This window comes from Eretmochelys imbricata, chromosome 3 (assembly GCF_965152235.1).
Source record: "Eretmochelys imbricata isolate rEreImb1 chromosome 3, rEreImb1.hap1, whole genome shotgun sequence".
Lineage (NCBI taxonomy): Eukaryota > Metazoa > Chordata > Testudines > Cheloniidae > Eretmochelys > Eretmochelys imbricata.
This window is the reverse complement of record NC_135574.1, coordinates 156,963,976-156,990,887: the sequence shown is the minus strand read 5'-3', so window position 1 is coordinate 156,990,887 and position 26,912 is coordinate 156,963,976. Positions and strand designations below refer to the sequence as shown.

The window sequence follows — 26,912 nt, the reverse complement described above, 5'->3', positions numbered from 1 at the left end:
TTGAGGTCCATATGTTAACCTATAGCAGTGAGTTCTTAAGGCTAACTTCAGTACTAAACTATAGTAGTGAAGAAGTCCTACACTGTATATAAATTTAATGTCCTTTAATCCATTCTAAGTGAAAAGTGGAAATCACACATTTTCTCCAAAATTTCATATTCCCTGGTGAGAATTAGAAAACTAATCCTAACTCTAAATGTGACCATTTAATTAAAATAAAGCCTGTTTAATCAGAATGAGTTTAGAGCTAAAAGTCTTTTAGAACTGGGGACACTGAGGAAAAACAATGGCACTTCCAAAATGTTAATGCTGGATTAATGTATTTTTATAAACTAGCTCAGAAAGGGACACTTCACTCTTCCACTCAGTTCAGTTTTGCTACTATGAATGGGGCTAGGTCAACAGTCTTTGCAACTATTGGCTCCCATTCACTCCCTTTCACTGAGGGTGACTAACAGTATTGCTTTTTGACCCACCTCCAGGAGAAACAGGTATTCGTTCCTCTAGAAAACTCATGCTTTTTTTCAAGTTCCAGCTGAAAGTGGAAAAGTCAAAGGAAACGTTCTCCCATATATAGCTTTAATCCTAAACCCCTGACCTCCAAAAATTATTACCTTCTTTTAAAATAACTGAAGTTGGGATCCAAAACTAGCCCTTTTCCAGCCGTTCTTTATTAGTAAGATAAATGCTGGCTGTTTGCCAAGTTCCCTTAGATCTGCCTCAGGCACTTCACTATCCGGCTTGTTCTTATTCGCCTAATAATTACCTTTTTGTTGTTTATTGCCTATTCTCACTATTTATGCTGTCAATACCAGGATTCTCAGAGTGTTCCATTACTGGTTAGAGAGCCTTTATTCTCTGCACATATAGTTTCCTCAGCTGATGACCAGATACTGCCAAAGTAGTTAATGTTCAATAGGGCTTTATGGTAATGTGCAATGTAAAAGTACCATCAGCTGCAAAACTGAGGTAAAACGAACATTCTGAGGTCAGAAATTATGCCCCAAACCCTAAGTAGCGCAATACCATTGTACACATCCTTTTTCTGCCTTACCACCATCTTCTCCACTTTTTCTCAAGGACCATTAACAGTTGCAAACATTTTCTGCTACCTTAGGCCCATAAACTTTAGTTAAGAGTGATGATCATTTAGTTTAGAGTGATGATCATGCCCATTGTATTTATGATATATGCCTACAAGTTACACGAACAAATCCTTATTCAGGCCACAGCCCCTCAGAACTCATTCACTTCAGTGGGTGTGTAATTATTTAAAAAAAAAAAAAAAGTAGTTTTCACACAAGCAGCTCTGTTTCAGTGATGCCAACAGACACAGCAGCCTGGCTAGAGAGAGTGGAAAATGGGAACTTCAGCATGGATGAAACCTGGGCCTGAACACAGTAGAACTGATATGGTTCCACTATACAAGGGGAGCATGCTGCAGAGAGACCAGGCAGGGGGCTCTGCATATGGCAATGAAACACTGGAGTTAGGAGAAAGATTCACTGGCCATTCCATGCATGAGTCAAAACCAGGCACCACAGACGCTACTGCGTTCTGAGAACATAGTAGCAGTGCCAAAGCTGCTGTGTGGCCTTCGGCGGGGGAACCCATCTCTCTGGATTTCCACAGAGAACCAGAGTCCAAACCCTGTTAATTTGGACTGTGAGCAGGGGCTGTTGTTTCCCCCCATAATGTGTGCTGTATGAACAGCTCATGTGAGTGACTGCGCATAAATTAATGGCGGCTCGTGACTTTCTTGACAGGTGAGACTAATGACAAAATCGTTATTTCCACCTCTGCCCAATGTGTAATGTAACAGCTATTAAAAGCTTACCTTACTTATAGTGAAAAAGCAGCAGGTGGACTTGGGAGCTGGAGCTGCTGCTACGTGGGCTGGAGCAGGGGGTGGAGCATGAAGCAGGCCTGGGGCACAGCATTGGCTACTTGTGCACATGCATGAGCCCCACCAAAAGGGGGAGGGAGCTGGGGAGGTGCAGGGCACAGGCTCCATCCCCACCTACTCCCTACAGACTCTCAGCAGCCCAGCCTTAACTGCATCACCTCACCAAGCCGTGGTTACCACAGCAATGCCTTCATAAAGTGACTCCTGGAGATGGTAAGTTGCTACAGTAAAAAGGCAGCTTCTTGTGGCACAATTAGCTATCCCAAGACTTGAGCCTCATGCAGCACTTTCTTCAAACTTTCTGGTGTTGTATTTCACTACTGGAGAGAGTGAGTCGTAACATTTAAATCAAATCACAAGTTGTTCTTAAAACTGCATATGTTTTTCAATTACATAAAAAAAATATGGAAAATGTATTTTGTAGTTTTTGGGAATTCTTGTTTAGGCTGAGCCTCACCTGTCTGGGCTGACGAACTGGCCTGGTATAAACTCAGGTGTCTCCAACAAGCTGCCTCTCCAGTATGTAATTGCACACATTCCACCTTGGACAGTACCACTTTATATCCATTGTCACTAGTTACGTTGCTGCTTGTATGAAAGATGGTAACATTTTGAATATATATTTAACACGAACCAAATTTTAATTTCTCTTTTATATGCAATCGCAGATATATTCATTCATCCATTCATTCATTCTCTCCCACTTGCTTACCATAGGCAGGTCTTTGAGGATCTGTATTCCATCTCCTGGACCCATGTGTGCTATGTGGTTAAAATTAGTTGGATTAGAAATTAATTTATTTCTCATTTCTGGATCTCGTAGCATCTCCCTGTAAGAGAAAATACTTAGTTTAGATATTTTATACACGAGAAAGATGGACATTAAAAAGATCAAATAAATATAGTTTCATTATTTGTTACTTTAAAATGGAAATTGGTAAATTAAATATTTGGCCATGTTAAACAGAAGGATAAGCCTTGCTGATCTATTCCAGTCCCCAGCCTGGGGAAAGGGGGCAGGAAGAAAGGAATGTTATTTTGCAGGCTAACAGCCCACATCCGTGAGAATCAAAATAGTTACTGAGATTCAGAGACTGCACAACCAGTGTGAGCTGAGACAGTACTCAAGAAAAGATGCAGAACTGGGCTCATTGGTGACTTGGTGCTGCAAAGATGGAGGCAGAGATGACAGACAGAAGATAAAAGAAGAATTAGAAGAATACTGCACTACCTTTCACATTCTATGGTCAGATTTACTTTAAGAGCTCTCCAAAAATGGCACAGATGCATTCATTTCAGAATTCAAAATATTTTTTTTAATAAAAAGACAGAACCTCAAGCAACTTGGAAAAGATAAAGACAAGAACTGTGGCATTTTAGCATCACTGTACAACTGCTGTTCCTTTTCTTAGAGCCGAACAGGAAGCAAAGTGGAAGGTCAACCATGTTTTCCAGTGGAAAAGTTGGTAGCGAACAAAAACATTTATTTCTTCAGATGTGTTTTAACACAGTTGCTGGCAATCTTTTGTGGGCAAAAGGAACTCAGGTAGCTGAAGTGGTCAGTGACATGAAAGTTAGGTTTAATGTGAACTCTAAAGATACTTCTGGACTATTTTGATTGACAGTCCTTTAAAGACATTTATATTTCATGTACATGTCTTGAAGCACCACCCTCCAGGTGACTTCTCTTGTGATTTAGAGCAAGCTTATGACAGTTTTGTAAGACTCATCAGTTAAGTAATACATTCTATAAAAAAGATGCCTTGGAATACTGTTGAGGATGAGATGGGTATTGCCCTAAACAATAAAAGGCAGAACCAGAGTCTGAAAGTAATTAATCCATATGCATAGCTAGCAATGTAATCTCCTTTTGTAAAATGTTTATTATAGATTTTTATATATACAGAATATGCGCACACACACACACACACACACACATATATATGTATATACAGTATGTGGGGGCATGCTTTCCAAATTACAGAAACTGTTTCACACAAATATTTTATTAAAAAGGAATCAAAGTACTGAAATATTCAGTGCATATTCATATCCAGACTAGAATTAATACAAATTATACATCAAGGATAAACACAATGGTGAAAAGACAAAATGTCTGAAAACAACTCTCTCTAACAAATGAAATACTACACTGACATCAGACAGACATTCCTTCAGGGCCTACAGGCATGTACAGAAGACAAGTACAGGTTGAATACCGACCTCCTCTGCTGCATTCTTTCCTCCTCTGGTACTCTGAATGAATAACGACGCTTATTGTTGATGTTTCGAACCATTTGCTTCCGGCTGTTATCTGATGTCTCAGGAACTACCAGTTCATCTCCCTCTAGAAACAACATCAAAAATATCCAACAGGTTGCTTATTTGGTAATTTAATAAACCATTTAGAACAAATAAATTTATTTAGCTTTTGTACCTAAATCATCTGACAGCTGCCCTGTAAGAGAGCATAAAAAGCTGGAGGGTGTTCAGAAGCCCAAATAGGAAAACAGGAAGGTCACAAATAAATTAAAAAATCCTCAGTGGTGTATCAAAATACATTGGCTCTCTGGACACTCCGTCAACTCTAGAGTCACACTGGAGGATTCACCCCAGAAGTCACATCCTCTCAGGAAAAAACAGAATGCAAGTTATGTCTGAGCAACCAGAAATACTATGAACAGAACAACAAAGCTTGTAAAAACGTAGTTTAATCAGTAACAGCCTGATTCTGCAACATTTACAACTGAACAGTCCCACTGCAGTCTCAACGCTAAATATAATCTCATTCTTCCCCCACAAACAGAATACACAGCATGTTTAACCCATGCATATATACGCATGCTGAATATTTGCTAATATTGATGAGGTTGCAATTAAATTTGTGTATTCTAGTGTGACGGAGATCAATGTATCATGACTAGTGTGTTTCCTTAACAGTTGGAGGCAGAAGGAAGTTCCTTGTGAAAATATGGAGTTTGTCATTGCCAGTAGAAATCTGCTGTGTGGACACTAGGGTACAGTACAGAAAGGAGTATCCCATGGCTTCATATTTCCTTGCTTTAAGAGTTTGGGGGCAATAGAAACTGAAATCCTTTTAAAAGTAGTTTTTGTTTATGGAATAACACTAAACAAGTCAGTTTCACATCACCTTGTCCTTCCTTCATGTTCCCCATTTCTTGGTTGTTTCATGTACCGGCCTTTCCTCATATGCTAATTTTTAAAGTCTTTAGGACAGGAACTGCCTTTATTATACGTGTACCCTATCTAGCACAATGGGCCTTGATCGGGGGCTTCTAGGTGCTACAGCAATGCAAATATTGATCAATAATTAAAATAACTGGGTAGAAATTGAAAGAAATTTGCTTATTACCATAATCACTGGGTAAAGTCTCCTATTCAGACTACCCCAAAAATTTCTTTGTTTCAAACCCTCTTATACTGAATACCCTAAATGCATGGAGAAAATCTATTGTGTTACTCAATTTCAATGCCTTTCTCACCTCATTTTTTGGCAATTTCAGATAACCCCAATTTCCTACCAAGGATAAATAAAACTTCTTTGGATTTATGGGGTGTGTCAGATGATAACAGGCTCTTCTAATTTTCACAGCAGAGCTGCAACAAATACACTCCATTCTCAAAATACCTTTCTATAATTATTTCAGATAAGGCACTGTATAATGACAAAGAAAAGTCAGTGCCCTTGAAAATCTACAAAATATAGAATTTATTTTCTCCACACCAACAAAATCCACAAGGTTTCATCATACAACTTTTTAGCAAAGAAGGCTTGAACAGCTCAAAAATATTCAGAAGGCCAGAGAAAGGACCTCAGGCCTCACACGCTAACTTTCTTTAGCAGACTTTGCTTAAAATCACTAGAACATCATACTCCTGCCAAACATCTAGAAACTCAATGCAAACTGCTTCTTCATTCATATCTTGCTCCAAAGAGACTATTTCTTATGGAAACACTCAAACTGATATTTTTTGCCACAACTGTGGGAAAGGGGGAGATCCTCCCACCCCATGTACTGGTCATGCCTAGTCATGTCCTAGTAGAGACTCATAGGTTCATAGGCTTTCAGGTCAGAAGGGACCATCATGATTATCTAGTCTGACCTCCTGCTCATTGCAGGCCACAGAACCTCACCCACCCACTCCTGTAATAGACCCATAACCTGTGGCTGAGTTACTGAAGTCCTCCAAGCATGATTTAAAGATTTCAAGTTAGAGAATCCGTCATTTACATTAGTTTAAACCTGCAAGTGACCCGTGATCCATGTTGCAGAGAAAGACGAAAACCTCCCAGGATCTCTGCCAATCTGACCTGGGAGAAAATTTCTTCCTGACCCCAAATATGGTGATCAGGTGGACCATGAGCATGTGGGTAAGACCCACCAGCCAGACACCTGGGAAAGAATTCTCGGTAGTAACTCAGAACCCTGCCCATCTAGTGTCCCATCACTGGCTGTTAGAGATATTTGTTGCTACCAGTGGCAGATTGGCTACATGCCATTGTGGGCAGTCCCATTATACCATCCCCTCCATAAACTTATCAAGCTCAGCCTTGAAGCTAGTTAGGTTTTTTGCCCCCACTGCTTTCCTTGGAAGGCTGTTCCAGAACTTTACTCCTCTAATTGTGGAAACCTTCATCTAATTTCAAGCCCAGACTTGTTGATGGCCAGTTTATACCATTTGTTCTTGTGTCCACATTGGCACTTACCTTAAATAACCCCTCTCCCTCCCTGGTATTTATCCCTCTGATGTATTTATAGAGAACAATTATATCTCTGCTCAGCCTTCTTTTGGTTATGCTAAACAAGCCAAGTTCTTTGAGTCTCCTCTCATAAGACAGGTTTTCCATTCCTTGGACCATCCTAGTAGCCCTTCTCTGCATCTAACCAGTTTGAATTCATCTTTCTTAAATGTGGGAGACCAGAATTGCACACAGTATTCCAGATGAGATCTCACCAGTGCTTTGTATAATGGTACTAACATGTCCCTGTCTCTACTGGAAATACTTTGCCTGATGCATCCTCAGTCTGCATTAGCCTTTTTCACAGCTGCATCACATTGATGGTTCATAGTCATCCTGTGATGAACCAATACACCCAGGTCTTTCTCCTCCTCTGACACTTCCTTCTGATAAGTCCTAGCTTATAGTAAAAATTCTTGTTGTTAGTCCCTAAGTGGATGACCCATTACACTTTGCACTATTAAATTTCATCCCATTTCTATTACTCCAGTGTTCAAGGTCATTCAGATGTTCTTGTACGATATTTTGGTCCTCCTCAGTATTGGCAATACTTTGTGTTATCCACAAATTTTATTAGCACACACTCACTTTTTGTGCCAAAGGTCATAATAAAAATGTTAAATAAGATTGGTCCCAAAACCAATCCCTGAGGAACTGCACCAACCTCTCTCCAGCCTGACACTTCACCTTTCAGTATGACCTGTTGTAGTCTACCTTTTAACTAGTTCCTTTAGTCACATTTCAATTCCCATATTAATCCCCATCATCTCCAGTTGAACTACTGATTTTTCCAGGTGGAACTGTATCAGATGCTTTACTGAAATCGAGGTAGATTAGATCGACTGCATTTCCTTTGTCTAAAAAAAATCAGTTATGTCAAAGAAAGTGATCAGGTTTTTCTGGCACAGTCTGCCGTTTGTAAAACCATGTTGTACTTTATCTCAATTACCATTTACCTCTATGTCCTTAACTACTTTCTCTTTCAAAATGTGTTCCAAGTCTTTGCATACAATTGAGGTCAAGCTAACAGGCCTGTAGTTTCCTGCATCACCTTTTTCGCTTTATTAAACATAGGTACTATATTAGCAATTCTCCAGTCATAGGGTATGACCCCTGAGTTTACAGAGTTATTAAAAATCCTTGGTCTTGAGCTTGCAATTTCATGTGCCAGTCCCCTTAGTGTTCTTAGATAGAAATTATCCAGGCCCCCCGATTTAGTCCCCTTAAGATGTTTAGTTTGACTTCCACCTCGGATGTGCTAATTTCTACTTCCATATTCTTCTTCCCATTAGCTACCCTGCCACCACCCACAAGCTTTTCATTACCCTTATTAAAAACCGAGGCAAAGTATTTGTTTAGGTGTTGGGCCATGCCTATATTATCTTTAATCTGCACCCCATCCTCAGTACTTAGCAGTTCCACTTCTTTCCATGGTTTTTTTTTTTATATATATTGCTATAGAACCTTTTACTATTGTTTTTAATTTCCTTTGCAAGGTCCAACTCTATTTGGCTTTTGGCAGCTCTCACTTTATCCCTATACTTTCTGACCTCCAAGAGGTAGCTTTCCTTGTTGATTCCTCCCATCCTCCATTCTTGGTAGGCTTTCTGCTTTCTCTTAATAACCTGTTTGAGATGCTTGGTCTGCAATCCTTCCCTACGAATTTTTTCCCTTGCTTGGGATGCAGGCTTCAGATACTTTAAGTCAAAGTTGCAGAAGCTAACTCCAAGCCTCCTGCACCTTCAGATCCTTGAATTCTTCAGTCCAGTCCATTTGCATTAATTTTTTTAAGTTTGCCCTTTGAAATTAAGAACCCTCGTTGCAGGTCTATTTTTGTTTATCCTTCCATTTAGTTTAAAGTGAATATGATCACTAAAATCAAGGCTGTTTCCTACAACCAACTCTTAGGCCTGGTCTACGCTGGGGGAGGGGGGATTGATCTAAGATACGCAACTTCAGCTACGAGAATAGTGTAGCTGAAGTCGACGTACTTAGATCTACTTACTGTGGCGTCTTCATGGCAGTGAATCGACTGCTGCTGCTTCCCTGTCGACTCCACTTGCGACTCTTGTGGTGGTGAAGTACAGGAGTCAACGGGAGAGCGCTCCGGGATCGATTTATCACGTCTAGACTAGATGCGATAAATCAACCCCTGATAGATCGATCGCTATCCTACCTGGCCTTAGGGATTAGATCTTTAGCAATGTTAACCAAATAACAGGAACCTCACTTTCAAACAAGGCTAAGACTGCTTTTTGGGTTTTGAAAATATGGATCCTCCAGACATGTACCATGCATGAACTCATCCAACAGCAACTGCCCACTGTCATACTAGGTTTTGCATGTAACTTTGCATATAACTCCTTCTTTCCTTAAGGTTAATGGCTGGTTTCATAAAGCATGGTCTATACTAGTAATGAAAAAAATTACAAATCTTAAAGGAGATAAACTTGCAGAATACCTGCTGCTTGGCAGCCTTTTTTGGAAGATGCTGAGATGTGTAGAGGAGCAAAAAACCTGTTTCGCTCACTTTTCTATTGGGATAGTTTGGCTCCTGATCTAACTCCCAGCCCTCATTTAGATCTGCAAATTCTCTGTACATACTCCCACATATTGTTCCTCTCTACCACTTCTATCCCACTTAGAGTAATTTGCTTGTCAATAACTGGATCTCAATAGATACTTAACTCTCTCTCTAGAAAATTATATTCTTCTTAGTTTAACTTTTAGAGGCCACTGGTGGCTTTTTGGGTGTATAGTTATAAACTTACATACCATGGCAATCATTCTGTTTATTCCGCCTCTTGTGCATTTATATTTTTATACTCCCAACAGTAAAATTATTTACTTAAAGTAGTTACTCTCTTTTCTCTCTATGGATTAATTTTATATATTTAACTGTAAAATCTGATGATGATACTACTATAACTATTGTTACTATTACTATTTATATAGCATTTGTCACATTCTATTAATTTTCCAATAAAAAGAAAATTAGAAAAAATCCTCACACACCAACAGTAGAAACACTTTAAAGTAAAATAACAAAAAAATGTGTCTGAAACTTATATTTTAGCTGATCATTTTTACTGAAGAGAGCAACACAGAAACATCTCATAGCAACGTGCTATAAAGCAGCATAAGAAATTGTCAATATTTCAAAGCCAACTCTTTGGCACACAACTGCAGATGGTCTTTGTCAGTATGTTATGAAGAATAGTACTGCACTGCTTTCTGACACTAATAGGTTCTGAGTCGCAGGGTACTGTTTTGGGGGAAGGGGTTGGATATGTGTAAACCTGATTTTAAACCAGAATTAGAGAGAACCTTATGGAAGCCTACATTTTCCCTATTGCATTTTTAGACACCATATTTTGGCAGGAACGGATTCTGGATTTTAACAGTTTTTTAGTTGCTCTAATCCTTTACTTTATCACCAAGAAATTAAAGACCATAACTAAGATGGTGGCATTGGGCTCTGAACACACCAAAATACAAGAATCAAATTTTGAAGTAAAACATAATCATGGATTTTCCAAATATTTAAGGTGACGAACCTGGGCTTTTGGTGGGCTCTATTTTCTAATCTCTTTAAAGTTAAGATTAAAAAAATCCTACTCTTCATTGCAAGTTTGAAAAGAGAAAAGGTTCAACGTAATTAAAGTAGGCTTTTATACCTCTCCAAATCATTGTGGTATCCCAGTGCCTGGTTTGCTTCCAAGTTAATAAATACAGATGGGTTTGAGATATAATAATCCACAACTCAAATATCCAGGCCAGAGCAAGGTGCTATTTCAAAAGAAGCAATAGCAGTTGTAAAATCTGCTCTCTCTTACTTACCTGCCATCTTATTTTTGAAGTATATTAATCTAATTGTCTCCAGTCCTAAAAGGTTTAGTGATCCTTCTGTATTCAATGGTCGTACCTGAAACAATTGAAAACAAATACCTTCATAATAAATCATATTTATATAGTGCCTCTCATCTTGAAAGATTCCAAAGAGCATTACAAACTGTATAAAACAAGCTTTACTAAGATACAGCCATCTCAGAGGTGCACAGGAGGGAGCCAATTGGTGCAGAGCATACAGCACAACAGTAGCATAAAAGCAATTTTGGCCAGTGGCACATGGGAATGCTCTAGGGTGACCAGCTGTCCCGATTTTGGGGTCTTTTTCTTATATAGGCTCAGATTACCCACCCCCATCCCGATTTTTCACACTTGCTGTCTGGTCACCCTAGAATTCTCTGCTCTTGTGAGGATTGACAGTGCATCTTTAATGATCACCCAATACAGAAACAATCCTGGTGTTTAAGGCTTCATCTAAGTAACTTGCCCACAGTAAATTGCATAAAACAATTTATTTAACTAAATGACGGAGGGCTAAATTCCCAGGATTCAAACATATGGTTCTGCAATGAGTCTATTTTTTTTTCAGACCTTAAGCATAGAGAGCACTAAGACACACCTCTGTCAGGGCATTAGCATCTTGATGATGCTTTTGCAACTTGATGTTGTGCGGCAGTGTCACATCACACAGATTTTTGCAGTTTCAAATTTCAAAAGATGAAAATCATTTCTCACTATATTTAGACTGTATATTCTATTGAAAAATAAAATCTTTCTATCAAATCACCATTTTTGAGTCTCCTACATACAGCAGCTCCCCTCTTGCTGAAAAGTGGCTTCATTTGTTACACTACCATTCTGTGTTTACCACTAATCAAAGATAATAAATTTCACCTTGAAAAGCAGGAATGAAATTTTTTGGCCGTTTAAAACTGGAGTAACACATTGGTCAATCAAGCCCAAGATGTGACAAACAGTTTTCAACTCTTGAACATTTGAGTGCTGAAAAATACAGTATTTAGTAATGAAGTGACAGTTTTCTCCTAGCAAAAAGATTTTCTTTGCTGTGTTATGCTGTATTTTTGCTATGAAAATATTTCCTCCTTATCACTGATGTAGGACCAGTGTTCCAAAAAGCACTTTAGCTCTAGTAGTATTTGTGCTGGTCCCACCAAAGTATTTCTAACCATAGCTGGTTATAACATCCTGAAATTCCAAGTGGGGCAAGACTTGTTCAGATCTTTTCAATCTGTAATATCTATTAGGTTATGGCAATAACACAGAAACTATCAGTTTCTATGACATTAATATTCTATAAAAAAAACCAACAAGTGCAAAAGACTTTCCTGGGTATTGATTCACCACCTCATTTATCTGCAATGACGAAATCGTAGCCGAAGCAGACAGCACGTCAAGGTGCACATTAGTCTTTCTATTAGCAGCTCCTTTCAGTTCAAGTATATTCTTTAATGATGTCCCATATCCCAGCTGCTATCAACTTTTTAGACACATTTGTTAGGAGTATCATAGCCTGGCAAATTGGTTTGCTGCCCAAAGCTAGTTACCTTCTTGAGTGGAATAGTCTGAATCCATTCCATAGAGTTCACATCAAAGATATCGACTGCATTTTCACTGTATACTGAGAGGCATGGTGCATTGTAACCTAAGAGGGAAGGATTAAATACATTGTCATATGCATTTAGCCAACACAGTATTCATAGCACAGAATTTCTTAAGGATAGTTTAACTGCATTCATTGAAATATACTCCAAGTATTACTGATACTTCTGAGAACACTGGGCTAGCTTCCAATTCTGAAGAAACAGAAGCCTTCTCTATAGTTAAGGATGCAACTGACTTTCTTCACAAAACTGTATTTTGGCAGCCCTATAACATGTGCTTGGAAAGTCTGATTGACCTCAAAACTGCCGAAAGATTTACTTTGAAGGCAAAGAAGAATGATTAATTTTCTTAAGACTCTGCAGAAACAAACTATTTTGAGCTATAAATCATAAAATATTATTCTGATTTGAAAAATTAATTTTTGTTTAATGTTTCTCTCTCTCTTTCTATGGTACCCTTAATTATTCATTACCTTGCTTTTAAGTGCTTAGGTTTTGTAAATGAAATGATGTGGTAGACAAGTATACAGTGATCTTGACTGGATTTTGAAGCCAAGCTGTTCATTTCTGGAACTCTATACTGAACAGCAATTGGAACCAGGAACTGAGAAGACAGTCCTCACATTTCCCCTGGTTTCGATTTTCATTTCCTATTTTCTAGATTTTAATAGAATTTAGTGCTAGTGAAATGTGCAAGATTGACAGCTCTAGAGAGTTAAGTCCTCCATTCATCCACAGATCAGATACAGCATGGAGGAAATAGCGTACTGCCTCTCTAATGTGCCTCAACTTTTAGTTCTGCTGGGACTAAATCTAACGGTGATCCATATCTAATAAGATTTGACCTTTCGGCTGAATTTACTAATGAAGGTTTCAATTTGTGACGATTGTGATAGTGGTTTCTGAGACTGGATGTACATTCATTAGGAATTGGAATTAGAACATCAACTTGCTTCACATAGGCAACCAAAAAGTCTTAAAAATGGTAACGATCAGGTTGGGTAGTCTTTGAACTAGTGGCCTATTAGTGAAACTCTAAATCCTTTGCATAGGCAGTCCACATTTCTCCTTGTTTTGACCCATTCATTTTCAAGGCCCTAAGACTGTAGCCACTATCCTTTTGAATGAGAAATAGCTAACAGGTTTCCCTTTGGATCCTATCAATGCTTCTCCTTCAAGAGCCAAAAAGGGCTACACTCAGGCAATGTGAAACCCTCCTTCTTTCCCGAAGGCTGCATATGCTGCTTTCGCAGCAAAGAAAGAATTTCAATTATATATTAAAAAAAAAACAACAAAATCCAATTGGAAATATAATACCAGACTTATTAACTGGCAAATTTTAGGACTTCTGTATATTTTAAACTAATTTTAAAATGAATTCAGACAGTCTTTTAAAGGCATAAGAAAAGTCTGATAGGGTTTTGTGTTTTATTTTGTTTTTTTACTCTTGAAGACTGAAGGTCATGTCCTTGAAAAATGTGGAATAAATATTTAACAGAGTACTTCTTGGAATAAGAAATCTTGACATGTTTTGATAAGGAAGATGATTTTTTCTTAAATTCATGGCATATATGGTCAATACTGTCTGTTTGCCAGAATTTTTTTCTTTTCTTTTTTTTTTTGGAGGGAGAAGGGGAAGAGCAGAGGAGTTGGGTGGGGAGAAAGAAGAGAAAATGGAGATGATGGAAGAAAGGAGTGAAAAGCACAACAATATTAGAGACAGGTATAAACCAAACCACCAGAACTGAATGGCCCTGACAGCTCCAGATGTTGACCAAAATTTTCACTTTTGGAGTTCTAAATTTAGACTCCTCAATAAAAGTGACATATTTTTTAGAAACGCTGAATGCACGAAAATCCCATGAACCTCAGAAGGAGCAGACAGGTCTCAAACACTCTGAATATTAGGCCACTTATTTAGATGATTTTAGGTATTCAAGTTTGAAAATCCTGAGTCTCTACTGTTCTCTCATTAACAGCAGCATAAGTCAGATACACAAGTGTAAAACGAGGCCCTTTGACTAGATTTGGAGACCCAGGGAAAATTTGAGGTAATACATTCATGAAGTGCCCCCTGTGAGTGCACCTGGGGCACTGCACATGCAGTTCAAATACAAACAGTAGTAATTAATAATTATATACACACCCAGTTATATATATATATACACAGAGACACTTACAGCAAGAGGATGGTGTTGCAGGCCACATCAATTCCTGTTGTCTAGATCTTCGGCCCTGACAGTCAACATAAACCCCAACGCTGCTAAAACACAGCAGATATTCTTTATTTGAGATTTCGACTGCGCAGATGGCATCAGTTGGCTGTTGTGCAATAAATGATAGGGTGTGGTCATCTGGGTGGAGCAAACTGTATGGGTTCCCTTCTGCATGCAGGGGATATTTTAGGAATCCTGACTGGTAACCCACACAGAGCCGCTCACTGAAGACCGACATCCACTGGACATTTCCCAGGACTTGGATCTCCTTCATCTTTTTGTGACGCGTCTTGCTCTGATTCAGTTCATAACACAGGACCTGTCTTTTCATAGCCACACACAGGCAAGTAAGGGCTCCATGGCGTACCTGTCCAGAAACTATTGTCTGGCAGCCTTTTGTCTCTGCTAGCTTATAAAACTCAGTTTCTCTTCCATCCAGGGCTGCCATAGGGAAAAGCCGAACATGACGGTTTCGTCCTGAGATCACTGCAATGAGCTGTTCATTATGGATGAGCTCAATCTGATGAACTTTCTTATTGTCACCAACACGAATAATTTCTACAAAGCAAAAACCTGAAGTAAACCTATCTTAAAATGCATTCTGATTTAAAAAATTCTTTCAAAAAGGATTAATTTAAAGAAAACCCTTTACTGCTTTCTTAGGACATATAAACACTGTCTCAAAATTACAACACAAATAAAACCATTTTTCCACTTGTTTTTATATTAGAAATACTAGGTCCTGATTTTCTCCTTCCTCCGCTTGAGGACCTGAGTAGTGATCTCAGTCAAATATGCTGTTCTTCCTCCCAACAGCTATGCGAGGGAGGAGAAGTGGATTTTTCTTGCAAATCGATAAAAGCAAATTCCATGTGAAAACCATTAATTTAAAGAGTGCCTATAGTGTATCTGATGAAGTGCGTTCTAGCCCACAAAAGCTTATGCCCAAATAAATTTGTTAGTCTCTAAGGTGCCACAAGGACTCCTCGTTGTTTTTGCTTATAGTCAGAAAAGTGACTAAGTAAAAATTTACTCAACAAGAAGGTCTGCACCATTGTGGTAGGTTTACTTACTTTACAGAATTTACAGATTTTTATTTCTGTTACATCTGCAGAGACCATTCTGCTTAATGCAACAAAATCTTGCAAATATAGCAAAGAAGCTACATTTCAGTTGCAGAATCTTTATTACCGGCAATGATGCCAGAGGCAGAAACAACATAGAACAGCTTCGTTATCAGCTCCCATGTGGAAGCTACACAGCTGGCAGTTATTAAAATCATCTTTGGAACTGTAAACTTAGAAAATTTGATCTAGAAGATACTGAAAGAGAACAAAGTTTAGAGTGTCATTTTTCTGACTACTCAAACTGAACATTAGTATAATTAATACAATTCATTATATCTTACCATCTTTGGTGACATGCACAACAAACAACCCTTCTTCATTGCCCAGAGCTATTCTTTCATGATCTAAGATAGTAAAAAAACAAAACAAAACAAAATTAAAAGAAAAACAAATAAAAAAAGGTGAGGCATTTCTCTTTGGACACTGCTTCAAAAGAGGGACATAAAGCAGATACATGTTAATACATGAAGTTCTGTCACTTATAGAAAATCATAAAATTCTAGAAATGTAGGACTAGAAGGGACTTAAAAAAATAATCTAGTCCCTCCCCAAAAAATAATCTAGCACTGAGGCAGAACTAAGTATTATCTAGCATTACCCGACAGGTGTTGGTCTAACCTGTTTTTAAAAACCTCCAGTGTTGGAGATTCCACAACCTCCCTAGGTAATTTGTTCCAGTGCTTAACCACATGTACGATTAGGAAATTTTTTCTGATATCTAACCTGCATGTCCCTTGCTGCAATTTAAACCCATTGCTTCTTGTCCTATCCTCAGTGGATAAGGAAAACACCCTCCTCTTTATAACAACCTTTTACGTATTTGAAGACTGTGATCATGTCAGTCTGCTTTTCTCCAGACTAGACAAATTATTTTTTCAACCTTTCCTTGTAGGTCATGTTTTCTAGACCTTTAATAATTTTTGTTGTTCTCCTCTAGACTTTCTCTAATTTGTCCACATCCTTCTCAAAGTGTGGTTCCTAGAACTGGACACAGTACTCCAGTTGAGGCCTTATCAATGCTGAGTAGAGTGGAAGAATTACTTCTTGTGTCTTGCTTACAACATTCCTGCTAATACATTTTTTTGCAACAGTTTTACATTGTTGACTCATATTTAATTTGTGATCCACTATAATCCCCAGATCTCCTTCCTAGGCAGTCATTTCCCATTTTGTATTTGTACAACTGATTATTCTTCTTAGGTGTAGTACTTTGCATTTGGCCTTATTGAATTTCATCGTATTTATTTCATACCATTTCTCTAGTTTGTCAAGATCATTTTGAATTCTAATCCTGTCTTCCAAAACCAAAACAATTATATGAAGACAAAATACATTGGTAGCCTCCCTTTTTATTTCTTTCATAAGAAAAAGCTGAAAGACACATCACAGCCTGTTTCTATTTCTCATGCTAGTAGAAATGTCACTATGTAACATTATACAGAACAACTTTTCAGCGCACTTAAGCACAGTACTGACTTTGCAGTGAACAAATAAAATACCAAATTTAAATAATCAAACTACAGATGCTGGGCATTAGCATGTAATAGATCCAGACTGTGTCTCTGTCCTAGGTTCTTACTTCAGAGGACAGGAGTGCTAATGGAAGCTGTATCTTCAGTCCTGAGATGATAAAGTGGTGAAGGAAGTTCTGTATTACTCACTCTGTAGTGCTACTTTTGGCTAGGTAAGGAGCTGTGGTCACACAATACAATGTAAATCATGCCCACTCCTTAGCCACAGGGATGTTAATTATGAAAGAGGGTAGGGAGGAATGCTCTTAAGGATTTCCCAGAAACACTGAACATCCTACCACACTTCCTCAGAGTACCATCCATACTGCCATATGGCATAAAATACTCAACAAATGTGATTCAGTAGCCAATAGAGAGGGTTACTGACCTCATTCTGTGCGTAATTCTTCTATCCAAACAACATTTCACGCTGTTGTTTAACCCAAGATTACTTTTGTGCTGAATTGCATACATTAGGATCCAGAGTCTGAGCAGGCCTCCTGAAGGGCCAAATCCTAATGTTCTAACCCAGATTTCCTTAGTCCACTTTACTCTGGCAAATTCCCATTTGTTTCATAGATTTCGCTGGAAATTTGCCTGAGTAAAAACTGAGTAAGGGAGTCTCAGGATTTAGCTTCAATTGCACAAATGGAATTTACAAGCACCGCTATTTTGAATGTGCAAATCCATTATTTGCACATGTGGCTTTTGGTCATGCAATTACTCATTTTGCATGTGCAAAACCAAGTTAATACATGTTGAGGGGCACAATTAATAATAAACATAATAAATGGGAATTAATTATTTGCAGCTAGAATCTAAAATTTTATTGACATTGCTGTTTAAGTAAAGTGTATGAACATCTATCTTGGAATAGCAGAAGTCATAGACAGAAGCTTTATTTTTCTTAGATTTTCAGAGGGTGGGAGGAAACAAAGGGACTGAATTGATCTCTCTTTTGTTTAGAGTGAGCCAATATTGCTAGCATTTATGTGTCAGAAATATAGATGGTCACAGGTAGGATCTGAACTCAGCCCTTCACGGGAGAATGCAACCTTAACACAGCACCTTAGAGTTTTTGGCTCGCCTAATTTACAAACCAGCTTGCTCTACATTTTAAAAAAAGATCTAGATGCACATTTATGGCTCATCATAATTTCCTGCGACAGAGTTTTGTTGCACTGCCTAGGAAGAAAGGAGAGTACAGGAAGTGTTAACATTGTAAACTGTGTCCAGTAACACCCAAGATGTGTTTATGGCAGATTATCAACTTCATACCTATGATTGCTGCTGACTGGGTTGTTTTGATGAGAGGGAGGGTGCTGTCATAAGCCTCTTTGGGAACATAGACTGATCGGTCTTTGAGCTTGTTCTTCTTCAAAATCCTGTGCAATTCATTCAGCACTCCTACCCATTTGCTCTTTTCATTCTCACTGTCTGCTAGAATCAGGATCGAACACTTATTACTGGATGCAGAGAGCTGGGAAGCTGTAACCTGAAAAAGTTTTAAATGGATATGCTTAAGAAACAAAGGAAAAGCATTAGTTATTGAAACACAAGTCCATGGCTATCAATATCCTTTTCATTAGATACTGACTTGAGTTGAATTCAATCAACTGAAAACCTGGGTTTCTGCATCAGAAATCCATGCAAAAATAACCTAGTGAAGGTGACTGAACCAAGAAAATTTCATTTTAAGTGGATTTGTTGTTAGCGATATAATTCAGAGATTTCCACTCTAAATTATTTAGGGTATCTATGTCTTAAGACATTTTATAAACGAAAAACATGCTTAGCAAGTATTTCTGAAAGTCTATTCTGTACTTGGTACACACCTACAATTTTTGTTAACATTAATGTAATGGGAACGATGCATGAGCAACCCAGACCTGTGAAACTTTTCAAATAGCTAGACCACTTGATTACATGTAAAAGTGAAAAACCATCTCTGACTTGAAACTGCACTCAGTATCAAACTCAACCTTTTTAAGAATTTAACTTCTTTAATGCCAGTGGCTGTTAATCTAGCAGTCGAATTCTAAATTATATTAAAATATTCACTATTATTTGTTTGTTTTTTTCCTGCTTTGACATGCTTTCTATAAATGTTTCCCTGTAGAACAAATCCTATTAGTCACTCACAAGACTGAATGAGAGAAAGTTCTGGAAGATCTGTTCTAAAAAGTATTTTATGATTCACTCTACCTAGATCACTAAAAAGTCAAGCGTGAGAATATCACTGACCCCATAGAAGTATGGAGTTGCTAGTTTACTGCTAGAGATTGTGACTTGAAGAGACATTGGAGAAGACAAGGAGACACTAATAAAAAGTGTGAGAGTAGAGATCTCAGATAAGCAAAGTATCTTGTATTTCTTTTTTATTTATTTTTGTTTGGGGTGGGATCAGCTGAAAACTTGCATTTGACATGTTCCGTTTTAATTGGGCTGTCTGTAATGGATTTAGAGTAGCAGTTGTTGATGTTACTTTGTGAATTGCTGGAGAATAAAGTAGGAAAAGCCCTAAGAAAAAGTCTCCACAGAGAAGCATACTTTTGTTTTATGTTTTTCTCCCTCAAGGAAGTGGGTTTGTTCAGGAGACAATGCCTGTGTGTAGTCTTCTGTGATTCCTTGTGAATAACTGACTCTAACTGGGCTACAGTTCATTTTTTTTACCCTAATCTAGCTCATTTTATTTATTTTTTTCTTCTATTTCCTGGTAACACTTTCTTTTTTGTATTGAATAAGAGTACTTGAAAAGAATTTGAACAGCCTCAAAGAGAAATATACTTATTTAATTCCTCTACATTCCCAGTAACTGTGAAGTTTAATCCAAATGATACTCACGTAGTCATGAGAGGGAGAATGGCAAATGTGGGAAGGACCCTGTAATGTATTACCTATCTTTACTGTGTTTTTCATGTTCTTTTTCAGTTGCTATGTAGAAGCTTTCTAAGAAGGACTCTCCGAAAGTAGGCCGGGAACCATGACATAATGAGGGGGGTACTGAACACGTGGTATTGAAAACTGAACAATAAAAAGGAAATGTTTTACTACCAGGAAGCAAGGGGGAAAAAAGGAAGGAGAGGAAAAATGCAATGCTTCTGTTAAATGCATTCTCAATTGGGGGAGAAATTGGATTTTGACAAAGTCAGCCCCATGACAAAGGGTAACGAAGTAAAGCCTTATGGCACCATGGAACACAGCACAAACCACGACGAAGGACAGAGAACGGGTTACAGAAAAAGGGCAGACAGTAATGCTGGGTTTCAGTACTTAGAAATGGAGACTGTACAGTGTTCAGTCATGACTCTGAATCTTGCATGGTTTGTTGCCTTCTGCATCCCACTGTAGGTGACATCACATCCCAGGTGGACCAGCTGCTGGTAAAAATTGAAGAGCAGCTCATAGTCTTGGTCCATGCTGGAACCAATGACACAGGTGGAAGCAGATTGGAGCTCCTGAAATTCACGTTTGAAGATTTAAGTAGTAGGATGAAGTAACAGAATTTAAGAGAAATATTCTCTGAAATACTACCAGTGGCATGATCAAGGCCAAGTCATTCAGTGGCAGATTAGGAATCTAAGCATCTTGTTGACACTTTAGCTCTGTGAGACATGGGGGAAGTTAAAATAATAAATACAGTAACTCCTCACTTAAAGTCGTCCCGGTTAACATTGTTTCGTTGCTGATCAATTACGGAACATGCTCATTTAAAGTTGTGCAATGCTCCACTCTTACTTTGTTTGGCTGCCTGCTTTCTCCACAGCTGGCAGCCTCCCTACACCCCCCCATCCCCACATGCCTCCCGCCCCCCGGCAGACCCCGTGGTTCAGCGCCTCCTGCCTGTGGCAATCAGCTGGCCTGCGGTGTTTAGGAGGCAGGGGGAAGAAGCAAGGACTCGGCACACAGGCTCCCCGTCCCTCCCCTGCCTCCTGCCTGGGGCAATCAGCTGGCTTGCGGCATTTAGGAGGGAGGGGGAAGAAGCGAGGACTTGGCGAACAGGCTCCCCGTCCCTCCCCTGCCTCCTGCCTGGGGCAATCAGCTGGCTTGCAGCATTTAGGAGGTAGGAGGGAGGAGCGAGGACTTGGCTCGCAAGCTCCCCCTCCCTCCCCTGCCTCCTGAACAGTGCAAACCAGCTGATTGACCTGGGCAGGAGGCAGGGGAGGAAGGGGGAGCCTGCATGCCAAGTTCTCGCTCCTCCCTCCCGCCCTGCAAGCCAGCTGATTGCCCTGGGGGGGAGGGGAGCGAGGACTCAGCATGCCTCCCCCCTCCCTCGTGCCCACGGCAATCAACTGGCTTGCAGCGTTCAGAAGGGAGTGGGGAGGAGCGAGGATGCAGCATGTGAAGTAAAGGGGAAGGTGGTGGGGGGAGAAGAGGAGGGTCAATGGTAGGGGTTTAGGGGAAGGGGTGGAGTGGGTGGGCCGAGGGTTGAGCCCCCTGCCCCTGGCAAAGTCAGTGCCTGTGCTTGCAAGAACAGCAAGAGGAGCAGCCGGACAGTCCATCCTCTTCCACTCTCTGACTCCACCATCTCAACCAAGCTTCATACTCAGCAGTAATGACTGTAGTATTAAATTGTTTTTTTAAAATTGTTTAAAACTTACACCTGTACTAAATTGCTTGTTTAAAATTATTTAAAAAGGTATATAATATAATGCCTTTTGTCTGGCAAAAAAAAAAATTCCCTGGAACCTAACCCCCCCTATTTACATTAATTCTTATGGGGAAATTGGATTCACTTAACATCGTTTCACTTAAAGTTGCATTTTTCAGGAACATAACTACAACGTTAAGTGAGGAGTTACTGTAGAACTATACAATGGAATGAGCTACACTGGACTAAATACTGTTTGGTCCAATAAAAGATCTTACCTCACCCACCTAATCTCTTTAATATCCTGGGACTAACACGGCTACAACACTGCAAACAATGTACTGATTGATAGGGATGTGAGTTTGGGTGAGAGTTTTAATTTGTAGAGAGATGGCTAGAGACAGAGACCAGCACAGAAAAGAGGAAGCAATTTAAATAAAACAGGAAAGATTATTAGGTAATGAAAAATATTAAAGTGAAGAAGAAGTGGGCTAAATATCCAGACAGTCTGACGATGGCCACATTAGCAAAGGGTCAAGTTCTGCAATCTTTTATCAATCAAAATTCTGACTAAAGCCAACAGGAGTTTTGCTCAGTGAAGGAATGCAGAATTTGGCTCAAAGTTTTAACTGCAAATTTACAAATTAAAACATTATATAAAATAGAAAGAGTAAAGGAATATGTATATAGATGAGAATTCAGGACCAGGACCATGATTAAAATGGACTGAATATCAGGAGAGGCTAAGTACAGAATCATAGATAGAGGGCCAACCCCCACCCAGACCATTAACTCATTTAGTCTAGTCCCATGCATTTTACAGGACCACTCACTATAGTATTTCCACTAGCACTAAGGAATCTAAACTGTTTAGAATTCAGAGACTAAGCAGAAAACAGCTGGAGAGGAGTAAGGCACTCATCCAATCCTGAAGTGATCTCTGCATAGATGCAGACTTCAACAGGACTCCATATGGGTGTGGGGGTCTTACCACTGGGAGGTCACTTCAGGATCCGGATCTAAAAAGGAAGATTATAAAGGAAAAAGGGGGCACAATCATTATGCCCTGAAATCAAAGACAACAAAGGGAGCATACTTTTTAAGGTATGAATCAGACTTGAATTGCCTAATTAGAAGGAGCCATGAAGCTGAGGAGGTAGTTGAATTCTAAAAAGTTTGGAAAAAGGCATAACTAGCAGTAATGGGAGATTGCAGCTCCTGGGCACAGAGTGAAAAGTATACATCTAGCAAAATGTTTCTTGCCATGGCATGGGACTGCTTCCTTCCATACTATGCAAAAAAGGAAATCAGAAAGGAAGAAATTCATTACTTGGTTTTGAATTAAAGAAAAGACTTAATTTACTATGCGTACAGTAAATGGGCCAGAATGTGAGCATTGAATAATGATAATGTAATCTGTTAGCACTTGGAGGACCCTAAATACATGGAAATGTAGATGCTGAGTTTCAGCAAGAGATGTACCTTTACATCCAAATCTGGGATGAAATCCTGGGGCCACTGAAGTCAATGGGAATTTTGCCATCAACTTCAGTGGGCCCAGGATTTCACTCCTGATCTTCCCTATAGTTCTGGATCCAGTGTTGTGGTTCAGGCTTCTCTTTTGTTCCAGCACAATGAACAAAAGAAGAGGAGAGAAAGCATGGAACAAAATGGAATGGAACAACAGAGCAATGGTTAGGAAGTTAATAAGAGGGGAATCAGACAGGCAACAAAGATAAAACAATGCATTGTCGAAGTTCGTGGGAACCATTTAGGAAAAAGGGTAAGAATATAAGAAAAAAACAATGAAGGTAAGCTCCTACTTTCATATCTACAATCCAGATCTCATGTGTATATTTTGCACTCAATTCCTATCCATTGACATGAATGGGAGTTTGCAGGGATCAAGCCCATATATTCAACGGAGATATGCACATATACAATAAATGTATGCATTATGGTTCAAGGAATAATATGAAATACAGATGTGGGGGAAGATTAAGGTCAGAAAATGTAGATGTAGAAGATCATTGCAGAACTAAAGAATAACAAAGAAAGAAAAGACACTTCAAGAAGATTAACAAAAATAAGAGCTCAGTGAAAGGGAGACCATAGAACCTCTAAAAGGTACCAAACATAGTTTTACCATGAGAATAAGGTGCAAGTATATTCTTGAAACATTACTTAGGTTGTAATCTCTTTGGGGCAGGGACCATTTTCTTCTCTTTTACAGTGCCTAGCACTCTCGGGTCCTGGTCTATGGCTCAGGCTCCCAGGCACGATGGCAATACAAATAATGCATAATAATTCTATGCACCACTGCTACCATGGAGGAGCTGGATCCGTGTTAGCAATGGAGAGAAAAGTTCAAAAATGAAGGGCAGTGTGTGTGGCTCAATCCCATTGCACCATACTAACAAAGCTGCGCCTAGACCAATCAGGTTTAAACATACATACTTACTCTAAAGATGCAGGGAATATCTTTTCGATTTGCATGGATGACATCAGAGGCCAAGACAGAACTCACTGAGAATTCTTCATCCCTTACAGAGACAACAAATATCATTTAGAAGGGAGCAAAAGCCTGACATTTATACTTGTGCTTGCTCAGTAAACGTAGAGCTATTGTCTGAAGCACACAATAATATAGCACCCAGACCTAATTTTTAAAATAGCTTGATTTTCCATCCTCCAGTTAGCATCAGCAGAAATAACTTACAAGTGTGTTGTAACCAATTTTTGACTAAACAAACAATCACAGAGATAAATCTAGCCAGCTATTCTGCATTAGGTTTCTACTTAGGTTAAAAAAAGCCAACCAAAACCCAGTTTCCCCCCTTCCCCTAATCCCGGACTGTTGGTGTCAGAACAAACTCTTGGGTATAGAGCTATAACACCACACTGGATTTTTATACAGAAACGCATACACTGGTTATTTATAAAGCCAAAGAGACAAAATTTCAGCTACAGCCACTAATCACGATCGGTTGTTATAACCACATTTGGTATAAGAACAACAACAAAAAGTTTATTTAGCTCCCTGGCTGAGACCTTGTGTGGTAAGTTTTATACCAGAACAAATTTTTGTGATGTCTTAACTAGAAGTTTTCAATAGCCATGAAGTTTACTGGAAAACAAGCTTCAGTTTAAAATATTGCTCAGGGATACAGAACCTTCCTGGATGTAACCTTCATTCCAAGGAACTCAAAATGAAGAATTTGCTGTCTCTTGTTTTCCACAGAAAGCCCCACACAGCACTAAACAGCTTACCTCATGTCAATAACCTGACTCACTACCACGCTGGGCTGGGATGCTTTTCCTTCTGCTATATCATACAGGAAGAGTTTGAAATCACAGACCACGGCCAGTGCTCTCTGCCAACCTTTCTTTACTCCAGCTGGTTTAGGAACCTATAGTAAAATAAATAGCACTGATCAGCTTTTCATGAATTGGTGTTTTCAAAAGAGCATAATGCAAGTATTGGGTCTGTCAGCGACAATGAAGAGTAGCATCAATAATAGAAGAAGCGTACAGTGAAAGAAATGAGAGCCAGCCCAGCAGCCTGTCCAAGTGTCAGATGTGAGCGCTACACTATATTACAGAAAACCTGTAACATCCTGGGTTCTGTCCCTATCTCACCCTTCTACACCCACAAACTCCTAACAAAGGAACCGAGGGATTGATACAAGAAGAAACAGAATCTTGTACATCTCTAGTTCACCTGCTGGAATGCAGCCCAGATAGTGAGGTAACATTTGATGGCTGTTGGGTGATCTCAGTACAATGCCCACACACCTCAGAAGAAACCACCACCACAGCTGACACTAGTCTCAATAGAAGGGCTGAACGATTGACTGGACTTGTAGCTGAACTAGCCTGTTACTCTAGAAGCAGTCTCTCCAAGACAGGTTCAAAGTACATTGGCATAGCAGAATGAGAGGAGCTTGATTGCCGCTACCAATGCTATAACTGTTCTGTGAATAATCAGAGGTCTTCAGTCTCCAAGGCTGTAACTTTAAAACAAAACAATACACAATAAAACAATTCAGAGCTAGACTTTAATTCCCTGACAGATTGGGACAACAACAAAGTTAACACCAGGCTACCAATTCCAGTTTCCTGATACTTACTCGAACATGACCTTCGTATGCAGTTCCTATGCCTTTCTGTGGATCTATCCCCAGAGGGCCTTTGGTCTGTTCAGGAGGGATTGGGCACACTGCTGGGGCCTTGTCTGCACAGGTCACATGGCATGAGAATCCACATACTTATCAGAGGAGAAAAAAGGCAGTTAATGTTTCATATCAAAATCTCCTTTCTTTTGTAATGTGAAAGCTGTGGTAATAATACATGGAAAGCAGATTGAAGTGTACTCCATTGCCAATAACTGAATTATTTCAATAAAACTTGCTATACTGAAAGAGGGGGAAATAAAGTTACTCATAGGAGCAGAAAATACATGGCCTTGAAAAGCCAGATTCTGATATGAATTCAAACTTCTTCAAAGTTCAGAGTGCCCGGTTCCAACACTCTGGTTTGGAATATAAAGGAGAAAGAGGTGTCAGTTGTGAAGTTAGGACTGAGGCACTTGCAAACTTCAGATCTATTATTTTGGCGTAAAATTGGGGTCGAGCGTCAGCTTGCCTGTCATTTTCCCCAACGTCAGGCTGTTGTCAGCACACCTGACATCTACCATGTTTCCTCGCTGCCATTTTAAATCTAGAATAAATGACTAAACCGTCTTCAACTATCAACCATAATATTCTAGATATTTCACACCATGCCATTTCCCCAGTTACACAGTTTACTGTAGAATCCTCTGTGTGAGATGCCCAGAATGCTTAGCCCCCTCTGTTACAGGCTGCAAGACTAAGAACACAACACAGGAGTTAAACCTTAGAATTACGGAATGCATTATTTCAACATAATAACGCTGCTTTTATAGTTTGCATAACACCTTCCATAAGACTCTAAGCACTTCAGCTCCCATTTACTCGTCACACTCACCTTCACAAGTGCAGCCCTGTCTTATTAAACCAACCATCAGAGATGTGCACTGATTGCATTTTGTAGGGGTATTAAAAGATTTCACTACAAACTGGTGGGCCTTAGGCTGTGAAACAAATGGACACAGATGTTAATTTCTGATAACACTTTTCACAAAGAACAATTACTTTTTCACATACCATACGTAAAAGAGCATACATGTGGGTTTAAAAGCTCAGCTTATGTTTATTAAAAACAAGAGCTGTGTACAAGACTCCTTGGCTGAAAATTTACCTTGCAGTCCTTATCAGGTCTTAAAACAGCTCAATTTTTATGGATTGC

At 39.2% G+C, this 26,912-nt stretch overlaps 1 protein-coding gene across 1 annotated transcript in view; it reads right to left on the bottom strand.

Moving 5' to 3' along the window:
* Positions 1-26,912, bottom strand: part of CDC42BPA (CDC42 binding protein kinase alpha) — a 323,366-nt gene that overhangs the window by 17,093 nt on the left and 279,361 nt on the right. The window contains exons 24-34 of the mRNA XM_077813661.1: positions 26,592-26,697; positions 25,715-25,851; positions 24,855-24,994; positions 24,046-24,127; positions 18,272-18,488; positions 15,764-15,826; positions 14,320-14,913; positions 12,083-12,180; positions 10,509-10,593; positions 4,130-4,253; positions 2,619-2,736 (exon numbers count right to left, since the gene is read on the bottom strand). Of these exons, the coding sequence (XP_077669787.1) occupies positions 2,619-2,736; positions 4,130-4,253; positions 10,509-10,593; positions 12,083-12,180; positions 14,320-14,913; positions 15,764-15,826; positions 18,272-18,488; positions 24,046-24,127; positions 24,855-24,994; positions 25,715-25,851; positions 26,592-26,697 (1,764 nt within the window). The remainder of the gene's footprint in view (positions 1-2,618; positions 2,737-4,129; positions 4,254-10,508; positions 10,594-12,082; positions 12,181-14,319; positions 14,914-15,763; positions 15,827-18,271; positions 18,489-24,045; positions 24,128-24,854; positions 24,995-25,714; positions 25,852-26,591; positions 26,698-26,912) is intronic.